This window comes from Asterias rubens, chromosome 22 (genome assembly GCF_902459465.1).
Source record: "Asterias rubens chromosome 22, eAstRub1.3, whole genome shotgun sequence".
NCBI lineage: Eukaryota > Metazoa > Echinodermata > Asteroidea > Forcipulatida > Asteriidae > Asterias > Asterias rubens.
Genome location: NC_047083.1, coordinates 5,910,202 through 5,924,998, shown reverse-complemented (window position 1 = coordinate 5,924,998; position 14,797 = coordinate 5,910,202). Strand labels below are relative to the sequence as shown.

General features: G+C 41.8%; 1 protein-coding gene across 1 annotated transcript in view; it reads right to left on the bottom strand.

The window, feature by feature from the left end:
• The window catches only part of LOC117305025 (tumor protein p53-inducible protein 11-like), a 44,070-nt gene extending 40,868 nt beyond the window's left edge, over window positions 1-3,202 (bottom strand). Inside the window, exon 1 of the mRNA XM_033789715.1 lies at window positions 2,791-3,202. Within this exon, the coding sequence (XP_033645606.1) occupies window positions 2,791-2,975 (185 nt within the window). The 5' untranslated portion in view covers window positions 2,976-3,202. The remainder of the gene's footprint in view (window positions 1-2,790) is intronic.
• Window positions 3,203-14,797: the final 11,595 nt, after the last annotated feature.

The following is a 14,797-nucleotide window of genomic DNA, read 5'->3' as shown; positions in this document are numbered from 1 at the left end:
ATAATGGCCGACCGTGTTAGTTCGCAAAGTAAAAGGAAAACCACGTAATTTCGAGGCAAATATTAAAGGAAACGTTGCCTTGGATCGGTCGAGTTGGTCTTTGAAAAGCGTATGTAACCGTTTGTTTTAAAAGTATAATATAATGATCCACACAAGTATCACTCGAAAAAGGAAAACCACGCAATTTCGAGGCAAATATTAAATGAACACGTTGCCTTGGATCGGTCGAGTTGGTCTTTGAAAAGCGTTTGTAACCGTTTGTTATAGAATGCATATGATTAGAAAGATATTTTAAAAGTAGAATATAATGAACCACACAAGTATTACTCGAAATTGCTTGGTTTTCCTTTTACCCCGTCGATAATCACGGTCGGCCATTTATGGGAGTTATGTTTGACTCCCATAATAGGCCGACCGTGTTAGTTCGCAAAGTAAAAGGAAAACCATGCAAATTTGGAGGCAAATGTGTGTGGATCATTGTATTCTACTTTCTTAATATATTTCTAACCATATAACAAACGTATACAATTGCTTTCCAAAGACCAACTCGACCGATCCAAGGCAACGTGTTCATGCGACAACCCAGCTTGATATTCAATTTCTTTATCGCATGCTGGGGCCTGATGGGAGGCGCGTTGTTAATATAGCAACGATTTATGCTCGCTTTACAACTGCATTTTACATAGGCCTGTGGCTATCTGTCCATTAAATGCATAGGCATGTTATACATACATACTTTTTTTTAAAGACATTTTATAAATGCGGCGCATCCATAAGGCTGGGCAATGGGAATGTGGGGTTGGGGCATATGTAATATAAAAGAAGAAGAATATGAAATGCAAATTTGTAATGCACCTTGTCTGTCATAAATGACACTCCTGGTGCAAATACTGCCAATATCCCTGCCGATCCCTAACTGTCAATATTTTTCTCTGATGAAAACATAAAATAATTGTTAGTTATTTAAATGTAAGCCCCTTACCCTTTTTGCCTAATATATTGTTAATAATCATGAACAGTCTATTACCATATGATGGGAAAGAGTTGATGGCCAGTATCACAAAGAGAAAAGACTGATGCAGGCCTTTCAATCTGAAACTTCCGAAGCGGTGAAACCGAGCCCCGTTGTCTGATATTTCAGGAGGGTCAACCCAAACTCATGCATGTTTCGTTTGTAGATGTAAGAGGAATATGAAGATGGTCGAGGTTTATATTTGATATGAATATTACGGTCGTACTAATAAACAACAGCATAACATAAATTGTTATCTAACAATAATATTACACGATTTGACGACCACAGAGACAGCCGTAGACAACAACAGTCTGGCATGGCCTAGTAGGCCTGGTGACATTTCCAACTACCCACGTTTCACTTGAAACTGTAAACTCGATTAGATTTTTAATTGCGCGTTGTGATTGAACGACGGAGGGTCGTCCGAGTCGACCTTTCTCTATGGTAACGACGTGCGGCTGTGACGGAATAACGCGTTCATCAAATCGTGATTGACTGACGGAAAGGAGTCTGCGCAGTTTGAAAAGCTGAATTCAGTCGGCGCGATCCTTCTTTGTTCTTCTGGCACCATTTATGCTGAGAAACAAAACACAATGTGCCTGTCGCATAATTTCATTTATGAATTCGGGCACTTATTTGCATTCCCATCGTCAGCATGAAATTGAAGACTACGACCGAAAAATGTTGTCACCTTGTCAAAGGAATCCATTGATGATCGTAACTATTATAAATTTAGACAAGCGTTTTGTCAGTAATGAGATGCGACCATGAACGCACCTATAGAGTGTTGTGGTCGACTGGTCTGAATTGTAAAGATGTGATTGTACAGCATCCAGTCAGTGTTTCCAGGTCAATGACACCTGTGTACATTAAAGGAACACGTTGCCTTGGATCGGACGAGTTGGTCTATAAAAAGCGTTTGAAACCGTTTGTTATGAATTGTATATGGTTAGAAAGATGTTTTAAAAGTAGAATATAATGATCCACACAAGTATCACTCAAAATTGCACGGTTTTCCTTTTACGTCGCGAACTATCACGGTCGGCCATTTATGGGAGTCAAAATTTTGACTCCCATAAATGGCCGACCGTGTTATGTGACGAGGTAAAAAGACAACCATGCAATTTCGAGGCATATTTGTGTAGATCATTGTATTCTACTTTAACATCCTCTTTCTAACCATGTGCATTTGATAACAAACGGTCACAAAACGCTTTTCAAATACCAACTCGACCGATCCAAGGCAACGTGTTCCTTTAACACATTACACTTGACAACTAAGAGACGCAGGCTGCATCGGATCCAAGGAGATGCTGCCTATTAAACGACCGGGATGCAAAAATGCTCACACTTGGCGGATAACATGCATCGTAATAGTTCCATTATGTACTAGAAATATCTCTCTTCCTACCGCATGCTCTGATTTCCCAGATCAGCCTGAAACTCGATCAGTTTAACAAAATTATGCTAATTACCGGCATAACCTCAACCCCAAAACCATGCCCACTGCCAATTCTGACTGGTCCTGCTAATTTGTTGCTTAGCACAGAATTTGAAAACAAAATTGTGACTTTAAGCAAAACACGGACATTATATTAACAAACAGCATTATGTAGAGATCTGTATCACAGGACTTGCTAGAGTTTAAAAATTATTAATTGCTCAAATTGTAAACATAGTTATTATGTCCAAGCAAGTGGCGCTGGTTGTTTGTGCTACTTTATTGACCCGACCTCATTCCCATCAAATTAAAATGTCAGCTAAATGCAACTTACCTGAGAGGTGGAACAAAGCGACCACGGAAAGATTCTTGTCGAAACATCAGACTAACTTGAATTCCTTTGTCTTTGAACTTGGAATCCGTTTTCTCCATGCCGTTATTGGCATTGTTGATGGCAATTGGTCGCGTTGTGTATACGAGTGTCATGCTGAACTTGATGCAGATGTAGGCCCTACGCATTGACACACTCAAACATCTAATTTATCAGCCAGTTCTTTTGCTTATCTGATGAGCATTGTGCTATAATTTAAAGCTCAGCATATAGGTGGACACAATGTTATGAAATGATCCCAGTATTCATAATAAGCAGCATGTCAGTTCCTCACATATTGGAATTGTGGTGTTATAGGTGCGAAAAATTGGCGATTCTATGATATTACCCACTAGGATTTCAGCCATCATTTTGATTCATTCTTCTTTTGGAATGTACCATTTTCGACAAGAGGGACACGGTTTTGTTGACAGCTGCGGACACTGGCTAGAGCTAGCCAGAAAAGGCTCCTTGACTACTGTGAATGATCGCAGCTAATTTATGTGCATTTATCGTGAGTTTCCACTCATACACGTTAAAAATGAGCTGAGATTATGATAATTGAATACGTAGCCCTATGCCAGGCGTCGATGGGTGATGGTGGTGGTGATGGTGGTGGTGGTGGGGGGGGGGGGGGGGGGGGGGGGACGGGGGACGGGGGGGGGGGGGGGAACGGGGGGGGGGAGGGACATATGTCCCCCCACTTTTCAGACTGGGGCGGGGGGGGCAGAATATCAGATGTCCCCCTCCACACTTTTTAACTGACTGTCATTAGAAAATATGCACCAAAGTATAAAATATACATAATTTTCTTGATGTTATTGCAATGTTTGTTCAAATAAAAGAATTGCGGACAAACGGTGAAATGTCTTCTTCAATTTCATCTTTATTCTGATCATGATTCTGATCGACCACGCTCAGAATGGTATTTGGGGCCTATTTCCGTTCTTTAAAGACAATGTACACTATTGGTAATTGTCAAAGACTAGCCTTCACAGTTGGTGTATCCATTTCTCCATAGTGTATCTCAACATATGCATAAAATAACAAACCTGTGAAAATTTGAGCTCAATCGGCCATCGAAGTTGCGAGATAATAATGAAATACCATTCACTCAAATAAATCTATTTTTAAATTTTTTTGGGGACAAAAAATCTGACATATCATCTTTAATTCTTACTCGGCCGTAAGTGACATTTTATGAATGCGGAATTGGGACATTCTTCGAACACGGGGCGGACGTCGAGGGGTCCTGGGTTGTGGGGGTCGAGGGGGTCGAGAGGTTTAAGGTTATTGCTGCCACCGAGTCTCCAGAATCTATGGTGAGATACATGGAAACCACTATAATATACGATACAGTGTGCAAAATGTTTTCCTTCTTTTTTTTCAATCACAAAATTCAGTAAAATCCATAGGAGCAGTTTGGGCTCAGTTGTCAAAGATGAAAATGGATATCAACCAACCGTCCAATTCACAAAACTCCTGGGACGAGTTAAGTTCTATGTGCTAGTGCTACTCCGCAAAGTCTTACTCGGCTTGCCCACTGTTCAGTTGTGTCAAAGGGATTTTCGCACGAAGAAGAGCACAGATAAATTTAGACAACATGAGTGTCCAATCACAACCTTGCTTCTGAAAATCTTATATTGAAGAATCCAACCTGATATCAATGTGCAAAACTCGGCTCCAAACTTCGAGAAGAACAACATACTGCACGGTCAGTTTTTCTAAAGATCATAAATACTATTTATTTGGCCAAAATTCAAAGACAATAACGTTCAGAAAAACAGTATATACAAGTAAACATATTAAATACAGCTATAGCAAATACATAAATCAAAATGTTTTAAAAGAGTGTGAAAGAGAGGGGTTGGTTGAGCCATTGCGCAGGACGGGAATTTCGGCTCAGGTCAGCTGATACACGCGGTAGAAATTGTAGTAAATTTGAAGGTAAAATATCTTAAAATAAAAGAAAAAGAAAGGAAACAAAACAAAAAGAATTCTCGAATTGTTATCTAATAAATTTTTGCGATGTTGTTACAATTAAAAAGGACTGTGCATACGATGTTTGTATTTGGTAGAATCTTGGTTTTGCATGAGGGAAACCCATTCCCAAAACTCCATCGGATGATGTTTTTGTTAATTACTACCCCCTATAACTCGCTTCCTGGTCAAACAAAAAATAGGGAAGACGTGTAACACAGAAATTAGACATGGAGGTAATGGTATGGGTGAAAATAATGTAAGGTATTTTTAAAACTTGCTCGCCCGCCCCCCCCCTACTTTTCAGTAGCGATCGGCGACGCCCTTGGCTAGTAGCAATTCATAAATCACAGAGCGACTATAGCCTGTACATGGTGGATCTTCAGTCATATAAAAATAGTGATTTAATATTAAGTTACCATGAATATCTCTCTGAATACTCGTCAACACAAAACCGACCAATCAATATAAAACGTGAGTGGAATCGCTAAATGTCGGCATTTTGTCAGTCAAGGAACAATAATAATCTATCTCATATCTTGCAGAGTTTGTGGTGTTCAATATTATAGGTGAAACGAGAACTACACTCAAGAGGCGCTTTTACGGTCACATAACGGCGCGGATCCAGAGGTGGCGTGGGGGGGGGGGGGGGGGGGGGTGGACGCCACTTTTCCGTCCGAAAAAAGAGAAAAGGGGGTGGGGGTGTGAGGAGAGAATACATTACATACCTGGGTATTTGGTTTTTCAAAAAACCTAGTGATAACCCTCATTTCCAGTTTGTGGACCACCATTATCTCGCTTGTCTCGTGAGGAATTTCACGAGGGATTTCACGTGAATGTGTGTTAGTAGACCAGCCAACTGAAAAAGTGTTCTAGAAAAATAAAATCGGTATATGTAATGGCTGGCATCCATGCTAGATGTATCATGGGCTCAGGAAGACGATTAGGGTGGATGCCAAGCTTGATTTATAATTTTAAGTTCATCTTGAGTTCAAAAGGTCAAATAAGGTCAAACATCAATATTTTCAGAATTTGTACAAATCTTTTGATAGAAATATCCCTAATCTGATTTTTAACTCTATGTTGATATGACAAACATAATATGTTATTAACTGATTATCTTTGACCTTGTACACAAATGTATAGCAAAGCAAAACGTCAAAGTGTATATTTTGAGTACACCAACTTTTTTTGCACTCCCAATCTCAATGGTGCATATATTTTGTTTCAAACAACTTTTTTTTGTAAAGGTTAGTAAACCCAGGCAACTTTTGAGGAAACAAAACTAATTAAAATACCACCTTCAAGTGAGGTCATTTTGAGGTCAAACATTTCAAATAAGGTCAAAATTTTGCATTTTTGAATTTTTCACAAAATTTGACCCCAGGTGCCACATCTATTCATAAAACTTATAATGATATTCCAAGTCTGTGAAACTATGAGTTAATATTTTGTTTTGTGCACAGATGTATGGTAATTTTAAATCTAAAGGTGCAATTTTCTCCTAAAGTGAATATCTTGAGCATACTAAATTTAAAGTTATTTGTACTCCCAATCTTTCCAAGTACACAGTATTAACAATGTTGAACTTTCTTTTTGCAGTCAAATGTTGTTTTATCCTATCCTATCCCAAATTTTTAGGAGGGCGGCCCGACCTCCAAACAAAGTTGTGGGAAGAACACTGCATAGGTTACAATTAAACATACTGTGACGCGAGAATAATTCACATCCGGGTACTTGTAATTTATTCATACTCACCTTTTCAAATACACCGGTTAGCGCGCCCTCATCGGCCGCAAGACGTCAGAGGGTCACTTTTTCCTTTGACGTCGAAGACATAACATAGGTAAACACAGGTAATTATCGTTCTATTTCCCATTTATTCTCCCTAGATTTCACATTAATTCCTCTTGTATAAATTACTTGCTGAGTTGAGTTTACTTTATGACATGTTTCTTTTTGACAAAAGAACGATTTTTTAGAGTTAATTTACTTAGTTTTGAGTCGGGAAATGAGGTGATGCAGACGTACCATGTAACACGTCCCTCAAAATCTTTCTTTTATGCCAATATTAATGATTAATCACACTCTTTTTTTCACCTACCATCTTCAGTCATCCAATTTCCCAGCCCTATCTTCATCTTTTGATGTTTATATGGAATTTAGTGGGCGACTTAGGTGTTTTCTTCGCTTTTTTTTTGCTTGACCTAGCTACAGCTATATACATGGTCTACACACAGTACAGGCAGACTTGCTTCCCGCCACACAGTGTGCATTTTAGCATGCATAGTACTAGTCAGGTGGTCAGCCTCTGTTCCCCTTGATGCCACGCCTTTGATCTTCACTTCATCATCCACTGGCTGATATTTATTGAATCTTTGGTGCTGTTATATCATCATTTTTGGGCAATGTACTTTATGTAAGGTGAGATCCTTCCATTTATTTCCACATTTTCTCATCTTCAATACTGCTTGGACTTATGAGATTTTCCAGACATGTTTTCACTGTAATGTACCTTCACCTGTGCGTTTATGTTGCTGAGTCTACTGCGGATCAGCTCGGTAGGTAACCACCAGTATAAAAGTGAGAATTTATACCAAGATATCCACGGTAAGGCGAAGTTTGAGAACTCTTCCCCCAACATCCTGATTCATTAGATAGACCAACTTCGTATGAACTATACAAGTTATGAGCTCATGTTGTCATCCCTCAATATTAACTATGGATCTGGTTCCCTTGAAGATGTTTCCTGTTCCATGAAACTACAACCGCACAGACCAAAGTTTTGTTCTTCTAATATATCGTACCTAATGGTCATACTGCTTCTCGCCGGGGATACTGAACAAAATCCAGGTCATCGTCCCGTCAAATGTCCATGTGTCATGTGCAAAGCTGCTGCCAAGTGCGGCCAAAACTGCATTCAATGCGAGCAGTGTAGCGAATGGTTCCATATTGAGTGTATGAACATGCCCCTCCAAGAATATGAAACATATGCATCATCCAGCAGTACATGGTTTTGTAACCAAAGTGGCCAACCTAACATCAGCCTCCCTGGTCTATTGCCCATGTCAGACTCCAGTACATCCAACTCTTTTAGCGTCCTTGAAGATACTCTTGACATCAGCCTCCCTGGTCTATTGCCCATGTCAGACTCCAGTACATCCAACTCTTTTAGCATCCTTGAAGATACTCTTGACATCAGCCTCCCTGGTCTATTGTCCAGTACATCCAACTCTTTTAGCATCCTTGAAGATACTCTTGACATCAGCCTCCCTGGTCTACAGCCCATGTCAGACTCCAGTACATCCAACTCTTTTAGCGTCCTTGAAGATACTCTTGACATCAGCCTCCCTGGTCTACAGCCCATGTCAGACTCCAGTACATCCAACTCTTTTAGCATCTTTGAAGATACTCTTGACATCAGCCTCCCTGGTCTATTGCCCATGTCAGACTCCAGTACATCCAACTCTTTTAGCATCCTTGAAGATACTCTTGACATCAGCCTCCCTGGTCTACAGCCCATGTCAGACTCCAGTACATCCAACTCTTTTAGCATCCTTGAAGATACTCTTGACATCAGCCTCCCTGGTCTATTGCCCATGTCAGACTCCAGTACATCCAACTCTTTTAGCATCTTTGAAGATACTCTTGACATCAGCCTCCCTGGTCTATTGCCCATGTCAGACTCCAGTACATCCAACTCTTTTAGCGTCCTTGAAGATACTCTTGACATCAGCCTCCCTGGTCTACAGCCCATGTCAGACTCCAGTACATCCAACTCTTTTAGCATCTTTGAAGATACTCTTGACATCAGCCTCCCTGGTCTATTGCCCATGTCAGACTCCAGTACATCCAACTCTTTTAGCGTCCTTGAAGATACTCTTGACATCAGCCTCCCTGGTCTACAGCCCATGTCAGACTCCAGTACATCCAACTCTTTTAGCATCCTTGAAGATACTCTTGACATCAGCCTCCCTGGTCTATTGCCCATGTCAGACTCCAGTACATCCAACTCTTTTAGCATCTTTGAAGATACTCTTGACATCAGCCTCCCTGGTCTATTGCCCATGTCAGACTCCAGTACATCCAACTCTTTTAGCATCTTTGAAGATACTCTTGACATCAGCCTCCCTGGTCTATTGCCCATGTCAGACTCCAGTACATCCAACTCTTTTAGCGTCCTTGAAGATACTCTTGACATCAGCCTCCCTGGTCTACAGCCCATGTCAGACTCCAGTACATCCAACTCTTTTAGCGTCCTTGAAGATACTCTTGTGCATGAAGAATTGGGAGACCCAGTTGCTGCGTCATCGCCAACTAAGTCCCCCGACTCCCACAATACTTTTAGCAGGCGTCGACGTAATCTCAAGTATTCGGTTATCAACTGTGATGACCTGTACAACAAGATGCCTCAATTAGAGCTATTCATTGATGACCACAAGCTTGATGTAATCATAATCACTGAATCCCATCTGAAAGACCAAATCTTCACTGCAGAGATCACTCCCCCAGAGTTCACTGCGTTTAGGAAAGATCGTCTCCGCATTAAGAAAGGTGGTGTCGTTATCCTGGTTCAAAATTATCTCATTGCTACCCAGTGCAACATTTCCGAATCAGCCTCTGCCGAGTTACTCTGGATCGATCTCCACATCCAGGATTGCAAACCTTTAATTATAGGGTCCTTTTTAGACCACCGAACTCTCCTTCCTCTAATCTCCAAGAGCTGTCATCCTCCTTGGAAGACATCCAGCAAAAGTTCAATGATGCCATCATCATCATCGGCGGTGACTTCAACCTAGCCGACATCGATTGACCCAATCGCGCTGTAAAACCTTATGCAACCGAATCTTCCAAGTGCGCTTTGCTGCTCGACACCTGCAATACCTTCTTTCTCAACCAGATGGTCACAATGCCAACCAGAATTACTGAAACGACCCAGAACATCCTTGACCTTGTTTTGACGACTCATCCTAGTTTCATTAATAACTGTGAAGTGGTGTCTGGCATGAGCGATCACGATATAGTCACCTTCTGCATGAATTTTAAACCAAAGCGTAACAAGAAAGAGCCAAGAAAAGTTTTCCTGTTTAGCAAAGCCGATTCCAACAGCTTCCAGTCTGACTTGCTCGATTTTCAGCACAACTTTCTCAGTGACAACCCAGAGTCATATTCTGTCCAGGAGAACTGGGATCGTTTTAAATCTACAATCTCATCTCTTATGGACAAAAACATTCCAACCAAGATGACTCGTTCAAATGGGAACGCCAAACCCTGGGTAACTAGGGAAACTAGACGGATGTCAAAGAAGAAGCAGATGCTCTATAACAAATTTCAATCTGGGAAGTCGAGTCACGACTGAAAAGCTTACAGAGACTATCAAAAAACACCCACCAAAAAACTTCGTCACAACTATTGGTCCTTTCAAAATGGTATGTTCAAGGACAGCGACGACAAATCTTGCAAATAATTTTGGAAATTCATCCATTCGAAGCAGCAGGAGTCCTCAGGAATATCATCCTTGAAATCAAATTCCAAAATCATCTTTGACAAAAGAGGAAAAGCCAACTCATTTAACGATCAATTTCGCTCTGTGTTTACATCTGAAGACACTACTAGTATTCCTGATATAGGACCATCTATTAAACTTCCCATATATGAAGGACATCACAGTTACCAGCAATGGCGTGTTAAAGCTCCTTCAAACCTTGAACATCAGGAAAGCTACTGGGCCAGACTCCATCCCAGCCCGGATCCTGAAGACATATGCCACAGAAATTGCTCCTGTTCTGACCTTCATCTCCCAGCAGTCTATTTCCTTAGGCACTGTTCCATCCGACTGGCGATTGGCTAATATTTCTCCCATCTTTAAGAGGGGCGACAAAATTAACCCATCTAACTACAGACCAGTATCCATCACCTCCATCCGTAGCAAGCTAGCTGAGCATGTCATCTTTAGTAGCATAATGGACCACTATGAGACCAATAAAGTCCTTGTTGATGTCCAACACGGGTTCTGCCCAGGACGCTGTTGTGAGTCACAGCTCCTCATAACTGCTCACGACCTCTCCAAGGCACTAGACAACCGCGAACAAGTCGACGCAGTGATTTTAGATTTTTCCAAAGCCTTTGGTCGTGTTCCTCATCAACGGTTACTGCTTAAGTTACACCACTACAGGATCAGATGTTCTTTACTGCAATGGAAGGATCACTTTCTTACCAACCGTAGTCAGCGTGTAGTCGTGGATGGCCAAGCATCAGATTGGGTACCAGTTGAGTCTGGTGTTCCACAGGGTACTGTACTTGGCCCCCTGTTGTTTTGACCTTCATCAATGACTTGCCTGATGGTATTACTTCCAACCTGCGCCTCTTTGCAGATGATTGCCTTATGTACCGCTCCGTCTCCAACGCCAGTGACAGTGTTAAACTCCAAGAAGATCTTGACCATTTACATCAATGGTCCAAATCCTGGCAGATGAAGTTCAACCTCGACAAGTGCTATGTAATGCGATTTACTCTGCGCCGCAACCCTTACATCGCTAATTACCACCTTGGCGGAAGAAACCTTGCTACAGTCTCCGACCACCCGTATCTGGGCCTCACCTTCACCACTTATATATGTCATGGCAGAAACACATCAACAAAATCACAACTCGTGCCAACAGAATGCTGGGCCTTGTTCGACGCAATCTTAGGAACTGCTCCATCAAAATACACCAGCAAGCTTAGGGACGAATTCAAAAATAAACAAGCGGTAACTCGGGGGCTTTTTAAGAATCACCCGAGGTATTACAGGGTATTTACAGCCGTGCATATGAACAATAGAGTCATGAATATCCGTCTGCACATGCTGGGTCAACTTGGTCGTGGATGGGTGACCGCGGATACAAAAAGCAATTTAACTTCGTCTCGGTAAAAACCTCTTCCCCACACATTGATTCCCTTATTTTCCACTATCAAACAAATTTGAAAATTGCTTTGTCCACTGTTGGTCCTCCATATCCTCCTGTGACAACAGCAGGGATGCTAAATACTCTTTAGACACTAGCAGACGACAATGACACTCTCATCACTTTGATCAATTCAAAGTCCAAAGTTTGAGAATTAATTTTTTTTTCAAGGGAGGACTACAAGTCTGATTCTTGGCAAACACATGAATAAGGCTGGGCTTGTGGACAGAGGCGTATGACTGAGCCCATGCTTCAAGGCAAAGTATACTTTTGGGCCTTTAATTGAGGACATCGACTGACCTGCGAGACTCTGTGGCACATTAAATGGTCTATGCTTTAGTCTTGGTTGGTTGAAAATTGTTCAAACATAAAGATGTGGAAGTTGATAAACTTGCTCAAAGTGCTGTTAAAGCAGTTCGCAAATAGAGGGGCGGCCACCACACAGCATAACTCTCGGAAGCAGCAGGCCAGCTGTCAGAATTTCTAAGGAGTGACAATGGTCACGAGCTCATAAACAAATTCAACAACAAGCACTCTAGAAATCCTAACTTCGGACTGTGGTCTCATTACATTGAAATGGTGGAGATTGAGATCCGGGACTCGGGAAAAGACAGATACTTGATCCCCCATCTGGAAGCTCTTTCAGCAATGCTGCCGTGTCCTCCATCATCTATGACCAAAGCAACTTTGATTATGGGGGATGTGTTCATCATGAAACTCCTCAAGTAGACAGAGTTTTTGATGGCGTTAGAGAAGCTTACCACAGTTACACTAAGATTTAATGTGTTCCGACTAAACACAACCTTCGCGAAGAAGATGAAATCATCATCATTCTCTTGATCCATCAAGGGGGACGTAGAGCCGCCTAACCTATGCGCTCTGCTGCCGAGTGCCACAGCCGCCCAGCCCGGGACTCGAAGTCTCTTCCAGGCTGGGCAAGGGCGGGATCCTCCCCTTGCTTCGACGCTCAGCTTGAGAGCCACATGGGCAGGTGTATCTTCTGGGAGCCGTCTGACATGGCCAAAGAAGGAATGACGTATCCGGGAGATATCACGCGGATATCCTCAATGCCGGTGGTCTCCGTGACACCTGAGGCTGAAGGCTTGGAGCTTTTGTGTGTCATCAGCTCGGAGTGTTAATGTTCGTGAGCAATAGAGTAGGACGTGGAGGACACAGGTCGTTAATACCCTCAGCTTGGTCACTTGTGAGCTTGAGGCGTTTGTTCCTCAAGACACGATCTAGTTGGCCGAAGGTGGATGAGGCAAGCCCAAGACGTCGGAGAACGTCGGGGGAAGAGTAGCCTGAGGAATGGATGTCACAGCCGAGATACCTGAACTTCTGTGTGATTTCGACAGATGCGGGATTTGGGCCAAGGCTGGTACAGTTCTGGATCTTGGTTTTGACCCATGACGTGTGCATCCCCATCATCCCAGCTTCTTCCTCGAATCTTCGGAGTGAGACAGGCCACTGGGCGGGCTCTCCCAGGAACAGTGCAGCGTCGTCAGGGGCCGATTTCACAAAGGTCTCAAATTGATCGCAACTTCAAATCAATCGTAGTTGCTAAGTAAAGTGTGATGTCACAATACAAATCTCTATGGTGATACTGAAAATTTGTCTTGCGATGAATGTTATTGCTTTGTGAAATCGGCCCATGATCTGTATAAAGGATGTGTCCCCAACCATTATTCCGAAGTCGGTTTAGTCGATGGCGCAGCAGAGTCTCAAAAGTCGGAACAGTAGGAACGTTCCTTTTGGAACGATAGAGTGTGCCCATGTGGATCGCTGGACCGATCCTTAGGACCGCTAGCGCGTCCCTTAGAACCGCTAGCGCGTCCCTTAGGACCGCTAGCGCGTCCCTTAGGACCGCTAGCGCGTCCCTTAGGATCGTTTCAACTACGTTCCTGTGGATCGCTCCGCGGGCCGAGTTGCATGTCCCAATTGTGAAAATTAGCTCGTGTACTGTTGAAAAACATACTCCCGACACGATGATATTACGTTCACGTTATATGTGCATAGCATTTGAAGTAGTAGATGGCTGTCCATCTTGGAGGACTTGAAGATTGAATGTTATTGTTATTAGCTTGTTTATTGTGCGATTGGAATTTCGTGAAATTTTAAACAAAACAGCCTGCGCTCTGTAAGTTTATTCACATAATTTATAGACCTAGTAACTATTTTGTCATTGTGTGAATATTTGACTCCAGTGCCGTAATATTTAATACGGTCCTACATGTAGCGTACTTGAGTATCCTTGAATAATACACCAACTAATCAACAATGATATTTAATTCGGTCCTACATGTAGCGTACTTGAGTATCCTTGAATAATACACCAACTAATCAACAATGATATTTAATACGGTCCTACATGTAGCGTACTTGAGTATCCTTGAATAATACACCAACTAATCAACAATGATATTTAATACGGTCCTACATGTAGCGTACTTGAGTATCCTTGAGTAATACACCAACTAATCAACAATGATATTTAATACGGTCCTACATGTAGCGTACTTGAGTATCCTTGAATAATACACCAACTAATCAACAATGATATTTAATACGGTCCTACATGTGTCGTACTTGAGTATCCTTGAATAATACACCAACTAATCAACAATGATATTTAATACGGTCCTACATGTAGCGTACTTGAGTTTCCTTGAATAATACACCAACTAATCAACAATGATATTTAATACGGTCCTACATGTAGCGTACTTGAGTATCCTTGAATAATACACCAACTAATCAACAATGATATTTAATACGGTCCTACATGTAGCGTACTTGAGTATCCTTGAATAATACACCAACTCATCAACAATGATATTTAATACGGTCCTACATGTAGCGTACTTGAGTGTCCTTGAATAATACACCAACTAATCAACAATGATATTTAATACGGTCCTACATGTAGCGTACTTGAGTATCCTTGAATAATACACCAACTAATCAACAATGATATTTAATACGGTCCTACATGTAGCGTACTTGAGTATCCTTGAATAATACACCAACTAATCAACAATGATATT